This window comes from Pelodiscus sinensis, chromosome 31 (genome assembly GCF_052426305.1).
Source record: "Pelodiscus sinensis isolate ZL-2025 chromosome 31, ASM5242630v1, whole genome shotgun sequence".
NCBI classification, from domain to species: domain Eukaryota; kingdom Metazoa; phylum Chordata; order Testudines; family Trionychidae; genus Pelodiscus; species Pelodiscus sinensis.
Genome location: NC_143082.1, coordinates 12046661 through 12067065, shown reverse-complemented (window position 1 = coordinate 12067065; position 20405 = coordinate 12046661). Strand labels below are relative to the sequence as shown.

Here is a 20405-nt window from a genome sequence, read left to right as displayed (position 1 = left end):
CAGCACTGACTGCCAGGGCACAGCGCCCCCTGCTGAGCTTCCCCCCTGCAGCACAGCGCCCCCTAGTGCTGCCCTGGGACATGCTGGGGTCAGCACTGACTGCCAGGGCACAGCGCCTCCTGCTGAGCTTCCCCCCTACAGCACAGCGCCCCCTAGTGCTGCTCTGGGACATACTGGGCTCAGCACTGACTGCCAGGGCACAGCGCCCCCTGCTGAGCTTCCCCCCTACAGCACAGCGCCCCCTAGTGCTGCTCTGGGACATACTGGGCTCAGCACTGACTGTGAGGGGAGAGCTCCCCTGCTGAGCCTCCCCACCCCGCTCCCTGTAGCACAGCGCCCCCTACCTTTGCGCTGGGGTATTGGGCTCAGCACTGACCCAGGGGAGAGCTCCCCAGTGACCCTTACCAAGTCAGGCAGAGCCCTGTAAGTGGCCAGGGAGGGGGTGGGGGCCCCGTTCCCACCCTGAATGTTTACCTACCAGTCCTTCTGCTCCGGGGCCAAGGGAGGTGACTGCCAGGTCGTTGCCATTCGGGTCAAAGGCGTTGATCTCGATGCCCCAGTTGTTCTGCGGCTGCTTGAACCAGTTCTGCAGCACGTGCTTGAAGTCAATGCTCTGCCAGTGGCCGATGCGGGAGTTGAGGTCGATCTTGAGGGAGCGGATGCGGATGTGGCGGCTGCCCTCCTCGGTGACGGGCTTGAGGCGCAGGATCTGCAAGTAGACGGTGGAGGTGTGCTGCACGGGCCGCAGGTACACCCACAGCTGGGCCTTCACCACCTTGGTGAACATGATCTTGGGGCTGAAGTTGAAGTAGCAGCAATGGGGGCTCCCCTCTATCTGCACCACTGGGTCCGCTGCGGTGGGGGGGGAAAGCACAAGTGAGCAGAGCTGCCTCCTGGCTCTGGACACCCCGCTGCCCAGCCCCCAGGAGTCAGGCCTTCCCAGAGCTGCGGCCGGGGCCTGGTGAACCCCTCCGGGGTCGTTAGGAGGTGAAGGTCGGGTCATAGGTCATTAGAAAGGTCGTTTTCCCTATATCTGCAGTAGGGCTTTGCATCTGGCCTCTGACCCCAATGCCATGAGGTATTAATGATCCCCCTGCAGATATTACACAGCCCAGGATCGAGATGGAGCTGCAGGGTGGGATTGAGGGTCGGCGACCGAGCTGGGGGGATCCAGCATTGGAGTAGTGGTGGGGCACTGAAAGAGCCGTGGGTAGCAGGGGATGGATCCGAGCGGCAGGGCTATAGGTCAGGGAGGGCAGAACCTTGCAGGACCAGCCAGTGGCCCATGTCTTCCAAGCTGCCTGTCACTGATCCCCATATGTTGGAAAAGCTGCCCCTGAGCAACCCTGTACAAGGGGGTGCAGGAACCCTGAGTCCCCCACACTCCACAGCAAGGGAACTGGCGCCAGCCCACGGCCCGGCCAGCCTTTCCTCCTGGGCTGATCATGGGGCCTCTCAGGTGCACCCCCAACAGGAGCCATTCCCCTGCAGAGCTGGACGGACCCCAGACTGGCTGACTCACTGGGTCGTCCCTGGATTCCAGTCTCCTTCCAACACTCAGCCCCGAGTCGCTGGGGCCTGGAACCCAGGAGCGCTGAACTTCGGGGCTGAGCCCTCAAACGTGGGCAGAGTTTAGGGTGAATCCAGGTGGAGGTGTTTGGGGGATTCCAGGATGCTGTTTCTGCCCCCACACTCATATTTTGCAGTCCCTCTCTTTTGTTACCAAAACACTTCTGCCAAACACAAATAACCCCTGCCTGCCCTCGCTTCCTCCACCCGAGTCACACCTGGATCATCCCACCTGGCCCTGAAATGCAGCCACCTCTGGGGTGGCACATGCCAGCTGTGGAACAGCTCCAGCAAAGCTACACGTGCGTGTAGATGATGAGGGGAGAGGAATGGAGAGCGGCAGCGGAATAAAAGTGCCACAGCCGGGATTTGGCCAGGATTAACACCCGGAGCCCTTTGAAAATCGCTAGGGACTCTAGAAACCACGGCCACCTCTGGAGCATCACTTGCCAGCTGTAGCATAGTGCCGTGCCGAGCTCCCCTCCCCCTCCGCAGGAAAGGCGTGGTTCAACTCTGCATTGATTTGTGGGTCTCTGTCGTCAGGGTGCCCCAGGAAGGGGCAGGGTGCCGGTCACGGGAGGGTCCAGTCAAGTGGAAAAGGACAGTAGGGCGGCCAGCGGGGAGCTGCCACCTTTCCCAGGTGCTGTCTGAGCGCTGGCAATGGAATGAGCAGGGGTGCTGAGTCCTAAGAAACTCATGCCACTGGTAGTGTGAAGCAGCAAGGCCCCTGGCAGGGAGGTCTAGCTCTTGGAGGAACTCCCTAAACTTAGCCCAGCCCCAAAGCTGGGAGCCAGGGCAGCTGCGCTCACCACGTCTCCCATAACTTGTTTGTGTCTGAGGGCAAGTGTGCACCTTCCCTGGAGATTGGCGGGGAAGAGGGGATGGGGAATGCAGCCAGGAACATGCTGGCACCTGCCAAGGGAAACATTTATCCAAGCCGAACCAGCACAGCAGACGGGGGGTGGCAAGCACATGTCTGGGCCTTGGAATCCCAGGAACTCGGCAATTCTGCAGCACTTAGCTGCAAACAGAGCAAAACAATGGGCCCAGAGAGAAAGGCAGCCCCCCCCCATGCCACGGGCCCATGGCAAGAGCCCCCAGGGCTGTGCTGAAGAGGGTTGGGCAAGAGCTTTTGCCCCTGCCAGCAGGAGCAGTGTCAAGGCTGGGGCTGCGTTGGGATGGGAACCCCTTAGAGCTAGGGACGTGCTGCCCTCTGTGCCAGCAGGAATTGAGGGCTGGGGGCAGGGAGGCTGCGCAGCTCTTTGCCGGGGCAGTCAGCACATTCTCTGGGGTTGCAGCGGCACCAAAACCTCCCAGGCCTAGCCCTGGCTCTGGTCCATGGTCACAAGCAGGACCAGGCCTGTTGAGCCATTTGGAACAAAGCCTCCGATTTCCCCTCGGAGCGGGGGAGTAGCATTACGACAGTGCTTGTCCAGAGCTCAGAGAACCTGAGGTGGAGGAAATGGGGAACCCGGATTCCTGGGTTCTCTGCCCGCTCCTGATACTGACTGGTCATGTGGCCTTAGGGTGAGACCTGGCTCGTCTCTGCCCTTCCTGTGAACTGAGTGTCGGAGCAGGGGGTCAGGCACTGCGGGTACTGTCGGAGCAGGACTGGGTGCTGTGGGCACCATCGGAGTGGGCCAGGGTGCCACGGGGCCGGGTGCCACAGGTACTGTCAGAGCAGGGGCCAGGTGCCGCAGGTATCGTCAGAACAGGGCCGGGTGCCGCAGGTAGCGTTGGAGCAGGGGCTGGGTGCCGCGGGTGCTGTCGGAACGGGGGCCAGGGGCCGTCGGAGCAGGGCCAGTTATGGGCGTCTCAGAGACAGTTGCGAAGTCGTTGGAGGAAAGAATGGGGTGCCAGGACTCATGGGTTCTCTCCCTGGCCTTGAGAGGGGAGTGGATTCTAGTTCGGGGGCACTAGGATCCAGGCCTACAGGCTCTGTGCCCAGAGCTGGTCGCAGATTGAGGCCTAGTGCTTAGAGCAAAAGGGACCTGCCTTGGGGCCAGGACTGCTGGGTTCTACTCCTGGCTCTGGGAGGATCTGCTGCCCCTGCGTCCCCATCCCCCTCCTTAGCATGAGTGGTGCTGGGGGAATTCTGCATTCATTGCTTTGGAGCCACAGCAACATTGCAGAACTCCCCCTGGACGGGTACCGGGAGCGGGCATGTTCGTTCCCTGCTGCCGTTCATTTCCTGCTGGCAGGTTGGGGCTGAGGGGACCCTTGTCTGCAGCTAGTGAGCAGCAGCTGCGGGAGCCGGGAAGCTGGGGCCCAGCGGCAGGACAGGGGCTTTGATGGGGACGTGGTTATTTTATACCCCACTGTACAGCCCTGGGGATGTCCTGGTGGCCGCATGGCAAGGGGGACTCTGGTACCCTGCCCCACCCCCGACAGTAAGACAGCTGGGGCCAAAAAGTGCGTCTGAGCCGCTGGTTAGAAACAGCCTCCGGGGACCATCCGCTTCCAGTGCCCTCTCCCTCAGCCCTGCCCCAAACTCATCCTGCTGGTGGGTCCCGGGGGCCGTGGCCCCAGCTCACACCGAGCTTTCTGGTTTAAAGTCCCTGCCCATCCACAGCCCTCTAGCCTCATCCATGGCCATGTGTCTGGCCGTCCAGCCCTCCTTCCCCAGCACGTACCCATCCATCCGCATCCTTGACCCCCTGCGTGTCTATCCTCCCGCTCCCCCACCCTTCCCTGCCCATGTGCACAGCCCCAGCTGAACAGTCCTCTCACCAGCGAGCCCCATGCCCCTTTCTCCCTCCATGCAGCTCGCAAGCAACAAGCAGCTGTCTGTGTTTGCAGGGGCGGGTCAGGGGCTGAGAGCTGGAGGAGAAAGAAGGATGGGGGGGGGCAAAGAAGGACCCAGATGGAGCCTGGTTCCCAGAAGGAGGGAGCCTGGACCTGTCGGGGGGGGGGGTGTCAGGTGGAACCTCCAAAATTACTTCTCACCTTTGACAAGGAGCTGGTGTGGTAGAGTGGGGGGGAGGCGCTGGGAGAACAGGAATTGGGGGAGCTGCCTGGGGGGCTGGGAAAGGGGGGAACTGGCCGGGGGTGATGAGGGGCTGCGAAGGGGGGGCAGAAATTGGGGTGGGTTGCAAGGAGGGGATGATGCCCTCTGACCTCTTCCTTGCCATACACATAACACCCTGTGCACACCCATCCCCCAAAAGTGCCGCTGGCTCTGACCCTCCCTTTTGGGGAAACATCTGGGTTGAATTGAGCAGGGAATTTCTCCCCCGTCCTCGCCCAGTGGCCCCCCCCATGCACCGGTCAGGTTTAATAGCACCCAGCTGCAGCGTGGGGCCATTTGCTGTGAACCGAGGCCTCCACTAACAGATCGGGGTCATGACACCAACCGGGGGCCAGGAATGTCACCGCACGGCCCCCCGCGCCCACAAGGGGCTCCCATAAACCAAAGTGACAGGGGCCGGGGGGCCGAGGTGCTTTGCTAACAAACCCCTCCCAGCAATTTGCTGAGCACAAGCCCCCTATTAAACCCACTCTCCTGGGAGCAGCCCATAAAAGTACTTTCCTCTCTCTGCCCCTTCCTCTTCCCCTCCCAGGCAGCTCTTAAAGCCACAGCTCGGCTCTCTGTCTCCTGGCCCTCCCTTCCCCCCCACAGATCCCAGGGGGGACTCAGCAGCTGGGACAACCTTGAAAGGCTCTTGGCTGGGGTCTCCCTCAGTCCAGCTCTGGTTTTTAGGGGGGCTCTCTACTGTCTTGCGGGCTAACCAGCCCCTCTGGTGGGAGACTGTAACACCAGCTTGCTCCCTGAGTGGAACAGGTTGGGTCGCTATCACAGGTAGATCCCAGAGCTTCGTGCGCCGGTTGTTGTGGCAGGGTCTCTTGGCAGCCCTGGGCTGTGCGCTCCGGTTGTTGTGGCAGGGTCTCTTGGCAGCCCGGGGTTGTGCGTGCCGGTTGTGGTGGCAGGGTCTCTTGGCAGCCCGGGGCTGTGCGCTCCGGTTGTTGTGGCAGGGTCTCTTGGCAGCCCTGGGCTGTGCGCTCTGGTTGTTATGGCAGGGTCTCTTGGCAGCCCGGGGCTGTGCGCGCCGGTTGTTGTGGCAGGGTCTCTTGGCAGCCCTGGGCTGTGCGCGCCGGTTGTTGTGGCAGGGTCTCTTGGCAGCCCTGGGCTGTGCGCGCCGGTTGTTATGGCAGGGTCTCTTGGCAGCCCTGGGCTCTGCGCGCCGGTTGTTGTGGCAGGGTTTCTTGGCAGCCCTGGGCTGTGCGCGCCGGTTGTTATGGCAGGGTCTCTTGGCAGCACTGGGCTGTGCGCGCCGGTTGTTATGGCAGGGTCTCTTGGCAGCCCTGGGCTCTGCGCGCCGGTTGTTGTGGCAGGGTCTCTTGGCAGCCCTGGGCTGTGCGCGCCGGTTGTTATGGCAGGGTCTCTTGGCAGCCCTGGGCTGTGCGCGCCGGTTGTTATGGCAGGGTCTCTTGGCAGCCCGGGGCTGTGCGCACCGGTTGTTATGGCAGGGTCTCTTGGCAGCCCGGGGCTGTGCGCGCCGGTTGTTATGGCAGGGTCTCTTGGCAGCCCGGGGCTGTGCGCACCGGTTGTTATGGCAGGGTCTCTTGGCAGCACTGGGCTGTGCGCGCCGGTTGTTATGGCAGGGTCTCTTGGCAGCCCTGGGCTGTGCGCGCCGGTTGTTATGGCAGGGTCTCTTGGCAGCCCTGGGCTGTGCGCGCCGGTTGTTATGGCAGGATCTCTTGGCAGCCCTGGGCTGTACGCGCCGGTTGTTGTGGCAGGGTCTCTTGGCAGCCCTGGGCTGTGCGCTCCGGTTGTTGTGGCAGGGTCTCTTGGCAGCCCTGGGCTCTGCGCACCGGTTGTTGTGGCAGGGTCTCTTGGCAGCCCGGGGCTGTGCACTCCGGTTGTTGTGGCAGGGTCTCTTGGCAGCCCGGGGCTGTGCGCTCCGGTTGTTATGGCAGGGTCTCTTGGCAGCCCTGGGCTGTGCGCTCCGGTTGTTATGGCAGGGTCTCTTGGCAGCCCGGGGCTGTGCGCACCGGTTGTTATGGCAGGGTCTCTTGGCAGCCCGGGGCTGTGCGCTCCGGTTGTTATGGCAGGGTCGTGTGGCAGCCCGGGGCTGTGCGCTCCAGTTGTTATGGCAGGGTCGCGTGGCAGCCCTGGGTTGTGCGCTCCGGTTGTTATGGCAGGGTCGTGTGGCAGCCCGGGGCTGTGCGCTCCAGTTGTTATGGCAGGGTCGCGTGGCAGCCCTGGGTTGTGCGCTCCGGTTGTTATGGCAGGGTCGGGTGGCAGCCCTGGGTTGTGCGCACCGGTTGTTATGGCAGGGTCTCTTGGCAGCCCGGGGCTGTGCGCACCGGTTGTTATGGCAGGGTCGTGTGGCAGCCCGGGGCTTTGCTCACTGGTATTCCCTACTTCTTCCTTCTCACTCTGCAGTGACAAACCGCTGCCCCCTTGGTGGTGCAGAACGGCAGCCTGAGGCGTCTTGGCCTGCAGCTCAGTGCTAGGCAGGGTCCTCATGGAGTTACTTCCTGTCTGCCCTTGGGGGAGTCGCAAGGCCAGGCTGGGGGCTGAGCCATGGCCAGTTGCAGCCACAGCACCTCTCTGCGGCTAATCTGAGGAAGGGTATGAAGTGGCCCCAATAGGGCAGGAGGGTGGGAGTGAGAGAATGGAGCTCCCTCGGGCTCTGGGGCACATGGGACATAGGGGAACCCCACTTGCTGCCGACCCCAGATAGGAAGAGGGGACCTGGGGAGCCCAAGAGAGGCCCTTGTCAGTGCTGGGCTCAGGCAGGCATGTCAGCCACTGCCCCACGCCAGGCGCAGGCCTCTGAGCCCCATGAGCAGCAGGCAGTGGCTCAGCACAGTGCGGGGGAGGCCGGGCAGACGGGCACCTGCACCCATTCCTGGCCTGGGCAAGGGCCGAGCAAGCACGGCCTGGCCTCTGCAGCCCACTGAGCTCTGAGGCACCCCAGGGCCTGGCGTGTGATGGCTGCACTGGGACTCAGAGCTGGGCCCTCGTCCTGCACTCAGCCAGCACCACGGACCGTGGCAGAGCCAAGATAGGGTGGCGTGTGTGGGGGGACAATCTGGGAGAGAAGGGAGCCAGGCCAAGCATGGCAGATACAGGCAAGTTTACCTCTGCTGCCGGTGCCCCTCGCTCCCGACCCGCAGCCCCTGCCAGCCCAGCCCTGGGCTCCCCCAGCCCTGCCGGTGCCCCTCACTCTCCACCCGCAGCCCCTGCCAGCCCAGCCCTGGGCTCCCCCAGCCCTGCCGGTGCCCCTCGCTCCCGACCCGCAGCCCCTGCCAGCCCAGCCCCGGGCTCCCCCAGCCCTGCCGGTGCCCCTCGCTCCCGACCCGCAGCCCCTGCCAGCCCAGCCCTGGGCTCCCCCAGCCCTGCCGGTGCCCCTCGCTCCCGACCCGCAGCCCCTGCCAGCCCAGCCCTGGGCTCCCCCAGCCCTGCCGGTGCCCCTCGCTCCCGACCCGCAGCCCCTGCCAGCCCAGCCCTGGGCTCCCCCAGCCCTGCCGGTGCCCCTCGCTCCCGACCCGCAGCCCCTGCCAGCCCAGCCCTGCCGGTGCCCCTCGCTCCCGACCCGCAGCCCCTGCCAGCCCAGCCCTGGGCTCCCCTCACTCCCGAACTGCAGCCCTGGGTGAAACCATGAAGCTTGTGTCACTTGTGGCCTGAGGTAGATGTGAGTCCCGTCCTCTGGAGGCCGATGGTTTGTGCCCGAGCTCCCTTCGTAAGAACAGAACATGAGATCGGCTGGACTGGCTCAGGCCTAAGGTCCATCTGCCGGCAGTAGCCAGGGAACCATCACGTGATCCCTCCCATCACCCAGCCCGCCACCATCCCTGCCCATCCTGGCTAACAAGTCTCGTTGGACCCAGCCTGCATGGACTTATCTAGCCCCTTTCTTAATCTTCCCACTCACTCTTTTCAGGACTCCTGCATCCTCAGCCTCTGGGATGTGGGGCAGAAATCTCCCTCCCCACCCCCTGCTGGGCTGCCCCCCCCCCCCGCATGCAGCTGGCTGCCACTGCTCTTGGCAAGTTGGCCACGCTTGGTGCCAAAATGCTATTCCTGTCTCCCTGGCAACCAGGGGTAGAAAGGTTCCCGGGACACTGGCTGCAGCTGAAGATCTGTGTGGTGCGGGGTGGGGGGCAGAGGGATCTGTTCCCAGCTCCTCCAGGGACAGGGCTAGCACAGGGCAGTGGCAATCGATGCTCTCCTAGAGTCAGAGAGCTGGAAAGAACCTTGACTCCCCTGTACCTATAGCAGGACCAAGCACCATCTTGCCGCTTCCTGACAGGTGTCTGGCTCACCTGCTCTTGAGTGATGGAGATCCCAAAACCTCCCCAGGCAATTTATTCCAGTGCTTAACCCCCCTGACAGGCAGGGAGTTTTCCTAATGTCCGACCTAAACCTCCCCTGCTGCAATTTAAACCCATTGCTTCTTGTTCTGCCATCAGAGATTAAGGAGAATAATTTTCTCCCTCTTCCTTGTAATAACCTTTTAAATACTTGAAAGCTGCTCTCATGTCCCCTCTTGGGCTTCTCTTTTCCAGACTAAACAATCCTAATTCTTTCAGTCTTCCTTCATACGGTCGTGTTTTCTAGACATTTGATCCTTTTTAAGGCTCTTCTCTGGACCATCTCCAGTTTGTCTACATCTTTCCTGCACTGTGGCACCCAGAACTGGACACACTCCTCCAGTCAAGGCCTAATCAGGGCAGAGTAGAGCGGAAGAATGACGTCTCGTGTCTTCTTAAAACACTCCTGTTCATGCCCCCCAGAATCACGTTGGCTTTTTTTGCAACCGTGTCCCACTGTTGACTCATATTTAGCTTATGGTCCACTGTGACCCTAGATCCCTTTCCACAGGACTCCTGCCTAGACAGTCGCTTCCCGTTCTGTATGGGTGCAACGGATTGTTCCTCCCTAAGTGGAGCCCTTTGCATTTGCCCTTGTTGAATTTCATCCTGTTTACTTCAGACCATTTGTCCAGTGTGTCCAGATCATTTTAAATTCTAACCTTGTCCTCCAAAGCCCGTGCAACCCCTCCCAGCTTGGGATTAGCCACAAACTTTAGGGCTACGTCTACACTGGCCCCTTTTCCGTAAGGGGCATGTAAATTTCACCTATCGTCGTAGGGAAATCCGCGGGGGATTTAAATATCCCCCGCGGCATTTAAATAAAAATGGCCGCCGCTTTTTTCCGGCTTTTAAAAAAGCCGGAAAAGAGCGTCTAGACTGGCCCCGATCCTCCGGAAAAAGCGCCCTTTTCCGGAGGGTCTTATTCTTACTTCAAAGTAAGAATAAGACCCTCCGGAAAAGGGCGCTTTTTCCGGAGGATCGGGGCCAGTCTAGACGCTCTTTTCCGGCTTTTTTAAAAGCCGGAAAAAAGCGGCGGCCATTTTTATTTAAATGCCGCGGGGGATATTTAAATCCCCCGCGGATTTCCCTACGACGATAGGTGAAATTTACATGCCCCTTACGGAAAAGGGGCCAGTGTAGACGTAGCCTAGAAGCGTACTCTCTAAATCATTGATGAAGATATTGAACGGGACCGGGTCCAGAACTGACCCTGTGGGACCCCACTTGTTATGCCCTTCCAGCATGACTCCCTACTCTCTGAGAACAGTTATCCAACCTACCTTACAGCAGCCCCATCTAGGTTGTATTTCCTTAGTTTGTTAATTTGACAGTCATTCAGCACTATCCAATGCTTTACTAGTCTCGATATACCGCGTCTACTGCTTGCCCCTTCTCCACAAGGCGTGGTACCCGGCCAGAGGGCTCTCAGGAACCTGGGCTGACACTGCCTTCCTTCCAGCCTGCCTGTTTGGGGGTTCCCCACCCGAGAAGTTGTCACCCTTGGGGCTGATTGTCCTCAAGCCTGCTAGCGCTGGCTCCCAGACCGGCAGCCAAGGCTGCTGCGGGGAGGTGGGACACTGTGAGCTTGGCTTCAGCCCAGCAGCAGGTGAGGATGAGCCCTCGGGTGCCAGCACCCACAGCAGAGGGATCGCGTGGGCCTGCTCTCAGGGGCTGAGTCCTTGGCAGCTGGGCTGAGTCACAAGGGCCAGCAGCTGGGGCCGCAGCTTCGGGCGGCCTGCAGGACCTGGAGTGGGGGGACCCAGTTCTGGCCTGGAGATGCCAGCCCCCAGCAGGCCAGAGCTCCCCTCCCCCAACAGGGGGGTCCAGGGAGGAGCAGGGCTGGGGCGCTGCTGATCCAATTGCTGCTAACACCCAGCCCTGAGATGCACACCAGCCAGCCAGCCTGTGCTTCTCCTGCTTGGGTCCCCCAGCCCTGCCGGTGCCCCCCACTCCCAACCCGTAGCCCCTTCTAGCGCAGCCCTGCCCCCCCCAGCCCTGCCGGTGCCCCCCACTCCCAACCCGTAGCCCCTTCTAGCGCAGCCCTGCCCCCCCCAGCCCTGCCGGTGCCCCCCACTCCCAACCCGTAGCCCCTTCTAGCACAGCCCTGCCCCCCCCAGCCCTGCCGGTGCCCCCCACTCCCAACCTGTAGCCCCTTCTAGCGCAGCCCTGCCCCCCCAGCCCTGCCGGTGCCCCCCACTCCCAACCCGTAGCCCCTTCTAGCGCAGCCCTGCCCCCCCCAGTCCTGCCGGTGCCCCCCACTCCCAACCCGTAGCCCCTTCTAGCGCAGCCCTGCCCCCCAGCCCTGCCCCCCCCAGCCTTGCCAGTGCCCCCCACTCCCAACCCGTAGCCCCTTCTAGCACAGCCCTGCCCCCCCCAGTCCTGCCGGTGCCCCCCACTCCCAACCCGTAGCCCCTTCTAGCACAGCCCTGCCCCCCCAGTCCTGCCGGTGCCCCCCACTCCCAACCCGTAGCCCCTTCTAGCCCAGCCCTGCCCCCCCAGCCCTGCCAGTGCCCCCCACTCCCAACCCGTAGCCCCTTCTAGCGCAGCCCTGCCCCCCAGCCCTGCCAGTGCCCCCCACTCCCAACCCGTAGCCCCTTCTAGCGCAGACCTGCCCCCCCAGCCCTGCCAGTGCCCCCCACTCCCAACCCGTAGCCCCTTCTAGCACAGCCCTGCCCCCCAGCCCTGCCAGTGCCCCCCACTCCCAACCCGTAGCCCCTTCTAGCACAGCCCTGCCCCCCAGCCCTGCCGGTGCCCCCCACTCCCAACCCGTAGCCCCTTCTAGCGCAGCCCTGCCCCCCAGTCCTGCCGGTGCCCCTCACTCCCAACCCGTAGCCCCTTCTAGCACAGCCCTGCCCCCCCAGTCCTGCCGGTGCCCCCCACTCCCAACCCGTAGCCCCTTCTAGCACAGCCCTGCCCCCCCAGTCCTGCCGGTGCCCCCCACTCCCAACCCGCAGTCCCTGCCAGTCCAGCCCTGCCCCCCCAGCCCTGCCAGTGCCCCTCTTTTGTAATTTGCTCTGGCCTCCGTGGCACCCCAATGGTGGGATGTCAGAGTGAGGTGTGCTGGGTTTCACACTGTGCCCCCCCTTAAACTCCCTTCATTAACTTCCCCTCCCCCCACCCAAAGGTCAGCAGGGTCATGGGTAGCCAATAAATGGTTTTAGGACCCAATTAACCTTCCCTAGTTTCTTGTGCAGTTAAAAAAAGGGGGGTGGTGCTGAGGGGCGGGGTGGGGAGGTGAGGAGAACCCGAGGTTTATGGGCCTTGCAGCCTATAAAACCTTCTCTTCCTTGTGTTCAGGAACCATAAAAACCCACCCGCGATTGCCAAGCCAACCAGAGGAGGACATGGGGGGTTGGTGCTGGAATTGGGGGGTTACCTGTCCTAGGGGCCCACAAGCCTGCCCTTCTCCTCCCCTGAGAGCCCCTAGCAGGGCTTCCTGCCCCACTGAACCGGGCGTGGGTTTGGGGCTAGACAGTGGCTACGCCCCCTCCCCCCTCAGCAGGTAGGTGGGGTGGGACGTGGGCTCTGGTATTCAAGGGGTGGGCAGGCAAAGGGAATGGGGGGACTGGTGGGGAGCAGCAAATGTTAACACGGGTGAGGAGCAAAGCCCCCAGCATGTTGTCAATTTTATGGGTAATAAAATTTCAAAGCCGCCCAAGTCTATTAATGCTCCAGAAGGAAATTTGTCAATGAGCTGCTGGAGGGAAGTGCCTGGCCCTGCCATTCCTCACCCCCCCCCTTCCGCTCAGCCTTTGCACCCCCCTCCACCCTGGCCAAATGCCCCAGCCCACCCTCCCTCCCAGCGACACTCCGGCACCAGAGCCGGCCCCGAGGCTCTTCGCCATGGCCACGGCCTCCTCCCAGCACCAGGGTGTGCTGAGCCCAGGGCTGGGGCTAGGGCGGAACAAGCCAAGCCCCTGACTCCGGACCAGCCCCGGAGAAGGGCCCAGGAGCGGCCCCGCAGGAGAGGGGAAGGCAGGCAGTGTTTCCCAGTGAGGCAGAGCCCGCAGTCCAGGGAGCACCGGGAATAGGAGACTGGCTAGGAGTTCATTACCCCAACCAGAGCAAGGTTGTGTCAGACCTTGCTTGTCAGCTGCCCAGTGCAGTGGAACCTGGGCCTCCAATGGGGGAGGGTCCGCAGGGACATGAATAATGACAAGCACTGTCCCCGTTTCCATTGCTGGGGAAACTGAGGCACCGATTGGGCTATGACTCGCCCAGGTTCACACAGAAGGTCAGTGGCAACACAGGCAGCAGACCCTGGGCCCCTGGCTGCCACCTCCACCTCTCCGTAACCTAGGGAGTGAGTGGTGAGCAGCCACGTGAGGGCCCGGAGCCATGGCTGCAAAATCCCTGCAGCGGCATCTGCTCTTGCTGCCCCCAGGCGGTGCCGATCTGGCCCCATCCAAGCAGAAAGGCCGCACGTTTCCAGGCACAGCTGCCACCCCCCTGCACACGTCCTGCTGGAGAGGTGGGAGACTCGGCACCACCCGCCCCCCGGTGCCTGGCTACTTTGCTTCTGGTTCTTCTGGGTTTGCCTCACCCCCAAGCCAGGAGCGATCCAGAGCCCACGGTTCTCTACAATGTGGCCAGGGTCGTCGGGGCTTGGCCAGCGATGGGACAGGACTGATTGTCTCTGCCCTATGGCACCCGTTCCCTCAGCTGACCCCGAGTACCTCCACAAGTCGCCCCCTTGGACCCGGACTCCTTCCCAGCCCAGCAGAATGGGGACCCCCAACCCCTCCGGAAAGGACGGGCCCAGAGGCCAAGAGATCCAGGACACTGAGTCCCAGAGTGGACGGTGCCTGTTCCTAGGACTGCTGGCTCAGCGTCCCACCTGATCACATCCAGCGAGGTACAAGAGGCCTCTCGGGGAATGAAGCCATGGAGGGCATCCCCACATGTTGCCTGGGGCACTGGGGCTGGCTGCCTTCTGCCTGGCCCCTCAGGCCAAGAGCAAAAAAAGATGCTGCATCTAGCAGCGATGCGGTTGCTGGGTGTCCTCCACGGGTCGAAGGCCGGATTGGATGGGACAAGGGCCAGTGGCGCAGGCAGGAGGGAAGGAACGAAGGGGGTTAGATAGGGGTGGAGGGAGAGAGGAAGCTGTGGTAGGTAGATGGGTAGACAGATGGGGGGTCTGTGAGGCACTAGGTAGCTAGAATAATTAGACAGTCCGTGGAGTGAGGTCCCTAAGCCCAGACACAGCAGTGAGTCGGAGAGGCCCCGCGGTAGCATCTGTTCAGCGTGGTGGCTTGGCCTCCCAATGAGCTGGTGTTGGCGACATCTGCTGTCCTGTAGGGCATGGGATAAAGCCACATGTGTTTGCTGTTCCTGACTGCAGGGCGCAAGCCCCAATGGCGGGGAATTCTGGCCCGTTCTGCGGGAGCTTCCCCTCTTTGCTGTGACAACACACACTGCAGAGACGGTTCCAGGCGGGACAGTCACTGGCCTGTCTGCAGTGGGCTTGGACTCGCAGCTTAACAGTCCAGTGCTGGGGGGCAGGGTAGGTTTGCAGGGGGCAGACAAGAGCTGATGTTGGATGTATCCAGCATCTTGTGGTTGGGATAATTGACCTAGAAGGTGACAGCTCCAGACAGGGCCTCTCTGACACTAGGAAGTTAGCTCTAACAGTGTTGGCGTGTTTCCATCTGCCACTCAGAACTCGCTCTGAAGGGTTTGAGGTGCTGCTGGGGGAAGAACACAGGCCGTTAAGCAGCCAGGATGACAGTGGAGGGGAGACCATCTCAGAAAAAAGGCTCCATCCAGGCAGGTTTGCCGGAGAGGAAGGAATGAAAGGAGCGAATTCAACAAGAGCACGACAGCCGTAAAAGCTGTCCCTGCAATGACATGCAGACAGGGAGAAGGAAGGTAAAAGATCAGCCAGAAAAGATATGAAAACAGCGAGAGAAGCTGGGAGTGGGGGTGCACAAGAGAGGGGATTCTCAACCCCTTTCCCTGGTACCTCACAAGTCTGGAACCTTCCGGGCATTGGGAAGACCTAAGATGGCAGGATCTTCCCCAGAGGAAGAGGAGAGAGTCCATTGGATGGAGCCTTTTCCAAGCTGTGCTCAGCCAGCCAGAACCACTCAGGCACGCCGAGAGATGTGAAGAACTAGCAGGCTTACCTATGTCACTAGAAGCAATCACCTTTGAGGAAGTAACTAAGGCCATAAACCAATTGAAGAGTGTGAAAGCACCAGGCTGTGTTGAGACAGATGCTGACATGTGGAGGGCTGCAGAGGAAGCATGCAGGTAGGGCAGAAGTGTTTGGGGTAAGGAAATAATAATACCTGAAGATATACCTATCTCAGAGAGCTAGAGGGGACCTTGAGAGGTCATTGAGTCCAGTCCCCTGCCTTCATGGCAGGATCATCCCTGACAGGTTTGCCCCAGATCCCTGCATGGTCCCCTCAAGGATTGAGCTCACAACCCTAGATGTAGCAGGCCAATGCTCAAACCACAGAGCTATCCCTCCTTCCTAGCCTCTATGCTGGAGAAGACGTGTCATTGGGGGACCAGCTTACTCGTGCCCGTGAGAGAGGGATGAGCCTCCTGTCGGTACCTGGAAAAGGGAGGAAAATAGCTGCCGGTGGAGAACAAGCTGGATTTTGACCTGGTAGGTTGTACTGTATTCGAAGCAGATTATTGCTTTGAGGAGACAGAGAGGCTCAGCATTTCAGCAGAAGATGGTTTTTAACTTCCTGGGTAAACTCTGGAAGATCCCGGGGGCTTGTCTACACATTCAGGACCGTGGCAGTGCAGCAGCAGCACTTGGTGAAGATGCCACCTGCACGGAAGAGAACTCCCATCAGCACAGGTACTTCATCTCTCCGAGAGACAGAGGCTGTGCCGACCGGAGACGTCTGCCCCAGGAGTTCAGCTGCTGACTGCATCGCTCCGAGGGGTGGACTCTCAGGGGTGAAGGGTGCACTTAATGCGGACATCAAGCTGCAGCGTAGACCAAGCGGGAAACACGGAAAGCCCAGCTGAGATGGCTCCTTTGAGAAAAGCTTTGTCAACAGAGCCTGCATCAGGACAGAGCGGGGACCCAGAATGGTTTCATATTGTTACTGCTGTGAGGCAAGGCAGCTCCCCTTCTGCACTGCCACAGACTGCTCAGATCCTGTGGGCCAGGGATGAGCTATTGGACTCTGCTTTTCCTGATGACACAGTCCAGGGTCATACCAACTCGGACAGAACGGAAACGCATTGAGCAGTCCCACCAGTGGGACTTGGTGTCAGTACGTGAAAGCCCACGAGGGCGGAGACAGAGAACGCGGCCAGCGCAGGCGGGGGTGTGGTGGCTGGAGCAGCGTACAGAAGAGTCGATTACTTTGCCTTGGAAGCACAGTATCTGCTAACAGCAGCTCACCACAGGGAAGACAAGAACTGGCAAAGCCTGCGGCTCATTCTCCCCTTTGTCGAACATCTGGAAGAGTAAGAAGATCCATCTACACGCTACGGCAAGATCACGCCTGCGGCACTGTACACCTCGGAAAGGCGGCCGGGGGTCCAGTTACCAACAGGATGCTGCATGCACCCCACCAGCTGTGTTTAAGGAGAATCTTGGGGATGACCTGGGGAGAGTGCATCCGGCCTAGCAGAGCTGCATCTGGTCTCAGTAGCTAGAGAGGGGGACAGTGGCTTGGCCATGTCATCTGGCTACCCTGCAGCACAATCCCAAGGACTAGCTTAGATTGGATTCCTCCCAGAGGGAAGACACGGTGCGGAGGACACGGAATGGCCTATCCCAGTCGGGTCGGAGAGAGGCGCCCCACACTCCAGCCTACGTTCAGCTGGAGGGAGAGTGATTTCCTGAGTTGGTATTTCGCCTTGGCACCCTGAATCCCAGAGGCCGCCTCCCAGGGGAAGACTGGAGACCATGGGTGGCCGGGAGCTTGGTGGTGAGTCTCAATCAGAAGAGATGCTTCCTCCCTGCACCCACCTGCCTGCCATGCTGTTATCCAGACACCCCACCCCCCGCCCGCAGACTGCACTGTGGGTGACTCCCACCCCTGTACTCACTGGGCTCAGGAGCAGTCCCAGCATGGAGAAGAGGGGTCGTGGCCAACTGAGGGATGAGCAGCCACTGTGTACCAAGCTAGCAAGTTGGATCGCTGTGGGCAAAGCCACGGGGGCGGGCACTTGGTGCTCTGTGAAATTCCCTGGAGAGCCGAGACCTGGAGACCAGCGACGCATTGGCCACTCGGGCCTTTGGACAAGGAGGGGACAGAGACGCGGACGTTTTGAGGGCTGAAATCCCACAGTCACTAACCCTGCAGCCCACAGAGCCTGCCTCCCTGCACTCCCACCCCTCAGGGCACCTTAACCCTCCAGCCCCCTTGGTCCCCCAAGACAGTCTGTTTTCTGAGAGTCATGGCCAGGCATCTGTGTCACTACAGTGCAACCCCTCGCACCCGTGCTGTGTCTGAGAGCTCCCTGCACCCACCTGCCCCCCGACCCCCTCCCTGCACCTCCCTGCCTACCATCTTGCCCACCTCTGTTCTCTCTCCTCTGCTTGCTGCCCTGTCCCAGGCTGGCCGGGGGGTCGGTGTTTGGCCGCAGCTTGGTGGTGGCAGCGCTGTCAGGGAAGGAGGTTGCATTGACTGCCTTGCCTTGGAGACAGGCCCGCCCCCGAGTTCAGGCTGTGGGTCTCTGTTACTGGGTGACAATGACAGGCTGGGACCCCTGGGCATCCCTAGGATGAGTCCAGCCCAGCCAGCAGCAGCCTCTCCCCTGCCTCTAGGGCAGCTGCAGGCCAGGGGAGCTCAAGCCTGTGGGTTGTTTGCTGCCTGGCTCTGGCCGGGGGCAGCAAAGGGCCCAGCTGGTGCCAGGAGCAGAGAGATCTCACAGTGGCTGCTCTCCAGTGACCTCCAGGCACCTCGCCTTTGCTAGGCCCCAGCCAGCTCTGCACAGTGCACCAGCCTGGCTGAGGGGGGAGGCCAAGGAGCCGAGCCCCAGGACTCGGGCATCACCCAGCTGCTGTCCAACCTCCCGCTGCTCCCACGGCAGAGGCCTTCAGGCTCCAGCGCTCGGGCGGGCTCCTTTCACCCCAGCTGCGCTTGCTGTTCCACAGCGGATAGACTCCCCAGTCACCCCGCTTGGCTCCCCCAGGCCAGCTCTGCTGGGGCCCCTCACTCCTGACCCACAGCAACCCCCTCCTGGCCCAGCTTTACCGGTGCCCTACCCTCCTGACCTGCATCCCGCTCCTCACCCAGCCCTGGGCTCCCCAGCTCTGCTGAGGCCCCTTGCTCCCGCCTCACAGATGGGGAAACTGAGGCACAGGGCGGTGACATAACTTACACAAGCTCACACTACAAGGATTGCTTCCTACACGTCCTGGCTTGCAGCCCCTCCCGAACTAGGACTGGCACCTGGCTGCGTGTCCTGCCAGCCGCCAGGCCCTCATTGCTACAGCGCAGCCTTGCTCCTGCATGGGCAGCACCTTGTGAGCCCAGGGCCCGCCAGCCCGGACCGAGGCGAGGCTGTAGGCTGGGCATAGCACCTCTCAAGTGTGGTTCAGGGTCTGTTCAGGTTACTCGCTGTGGGGCAGCTCCCTCCGCCAGGCACCCCATCCAATCAGCCACACAGCCACCTGCCCCATCTCCCCACATGCACGCCACATACCCTCAGTGCCACCTGTCCTATCTCCCCACATACCCCCACCTGTGCATCTCCCTGCCCCACCCGCATGGACCAGCCAGCACAGGGCTGGGATACCCAGAACGGCCTTGTTCGGGGTCTGAGGGTCTCCCCTGTGCAGCCAGAGCGGCGAGACCCAAGGTGCCACCTTCAGAGCCTGGCTGCAGCTGCCCCCAGCCACCCAGGAGGGAGAGCGGGTGCCTGGGATCCGGAGGAGCCGAGACCCCAGCCCCTGCCAGGCACCAGCTCTCGCTGGGCGATGCTTTCAAACAAACTTTCTCCCTCGGCCAACTGGAGCACCCCCCCCCCCCATCTACTTCCCAGGAGCCAAGCGGGGCTGTGCCCGGAGCCCCCAGCCAAGCTGCCAGCCCCCCCCCCCCCGCAGGCTCAACGCCCCCCAGGCTGGGCAGAGCGAGTCCCTGGCGAATAGCGGGGGGGGGGGGGCGCAGCGCTCCCGGGGCCTGGGCCGCTGGCGGAACCGGATCAAACTTTCGCAGCTCGCCCCGGCGGCAGCCGCTTTGCCGGGCACAAAGCGAGCCCGGCCGCAGACAATGCCGGGCGGCCCGCAGCCCCGCGGGGCGCCCGGAGCGGCCTTGGGTCCCTGCCCGCGGGGGCGGGACCCTCGGCTTTGCAGGCGCCAGGTTCCTCCGGCCTGGGGGGGGGGGGCTGCAGCCAAGAGCCCCCCCCCCGGGAGCTGCACCCCCAGCCCCACCCCCGATCCGCACCGCGCGTCCAGGGGCGCAGGCAGGAGCCCGCAGCTCCCCCCGCTCGCGGCGCGCAGCCGGCTCGGGGGGCCCCCGAAGTTCGCCTCGGCCCCCCGGCGCTAACAAAGGAGCCACCTACTCTGCTGGGCCATGCTGATGACAGTCTCGGTGGTGGCGTGGTACTCGTCCTCCTCCAGGTACTCGTCCTGCGGGAAGGCGTCCCCCTGGAAGTCGTGCAGGTCCAGCAGCTGCTGCAGCGGCGGCGCCTTGGGCAGCAGCTGGTTCACCACCTCGCGGGTGATGTTGGGCGCCTCCTTGAGCCGCAGCTTGCTCAGGATCTGCGACTTGATGCTCTCCAGCCGCATCTCCTTGCTGTGCCGCCGCCACAGGCACACCGGGCAGCCCGGCTCCTCCGCCTCGGGCCCCGGGGGGGGCTGCCCGCCGCCGGCCCCTTTCTCCACCACCTCCCCCGGGGCCAGTGCCACGGCCAGCGCCAGGGCCCAGAGGAAGAGCGAGGACCTGCGCCCCGGCATGGCTGGGCGGCCGGCTCCCCTCCTGCCTCCCCCCGCCTCGGGACTCGGAGTCGGGCCGCGGCTGGCTGCGAGGCGGGGGGGCCGGGGCAGAAGTTGGCGGCCGGTGCGCGGAGCCGGCGGGTGGCGAAACTAGTGGTGCTGGCCGGGGGGGGGAGGCTCGGAGGACTCGGGGTTTTATATCCCAACTCCACTGTGTCGTAAAAAGCCTTGATTGGCTGCGGGCGCAACAAAAGAGCCTCTGGCGAAAGGGCTGTCACCGGAGGAGAACCAGGAGCGAGCCGAGCCGAGACGGCCCGAGCTCGCCAGGCAGCGGCTCGCCAGGGGAGGGGGCGGCCGGGCAGCCCCTTAAAGAAACAGGCGCCCCCGCCCCCACTGGGCTGCCGGGCCGGCCCGCCGCACCCGGCAACTTCGGCCGCCCGCGGGGGGGTGGGGGCGGGGGGGCGGGTTGCGCTCCGGGTTTCACAGCGCCCGGCGCGGCCGCCGAGCCCCCTTCTCCCCGGCCGGCTTCAGCCTCCCCCCGAGGGCTGCTGCGGCGCCCCCCGCTGCGCTCGGCATGTGGGAGCTGCCGCCCGGCCCGGGCACGGGCATTCCCTGCCTTAGCCCCGGGGCCCGGAGCACGAGCGGCCAGCGCGCG

The 20405-nt window shown here is 62.6% G+C and overlaps 1 protein-coding gene across 1 annotated transcript in view; it reads right to left on the bottom strand.

Annotated features, from left to right (window-relative positions):
* Positions 1-20186, bottom strand: part of GDF11 (growth differentiation factor 11) — a 31456-nt gene extending 11270 nt beyond the window's left edge. Inside the window, exons 1-2 of the mRNA XM_075901942.2 lie at positions 19378-20186; positions 479-852 (exon numbers count right to left, since the gene is read on the bottom strand). Coding sequence (XP_075758057.1) covers positions 479-852; positions 19378-19771 — 768 coding nt within the window. The 5' untranslated portion in view covers positions 19772-20186. The remainder of the gene's footprint in view (positions 1-478; positions 853-19377) is intronic.
* Between the last annotated feature and the right edge of the window lie 219 nt (positions 20187-20405).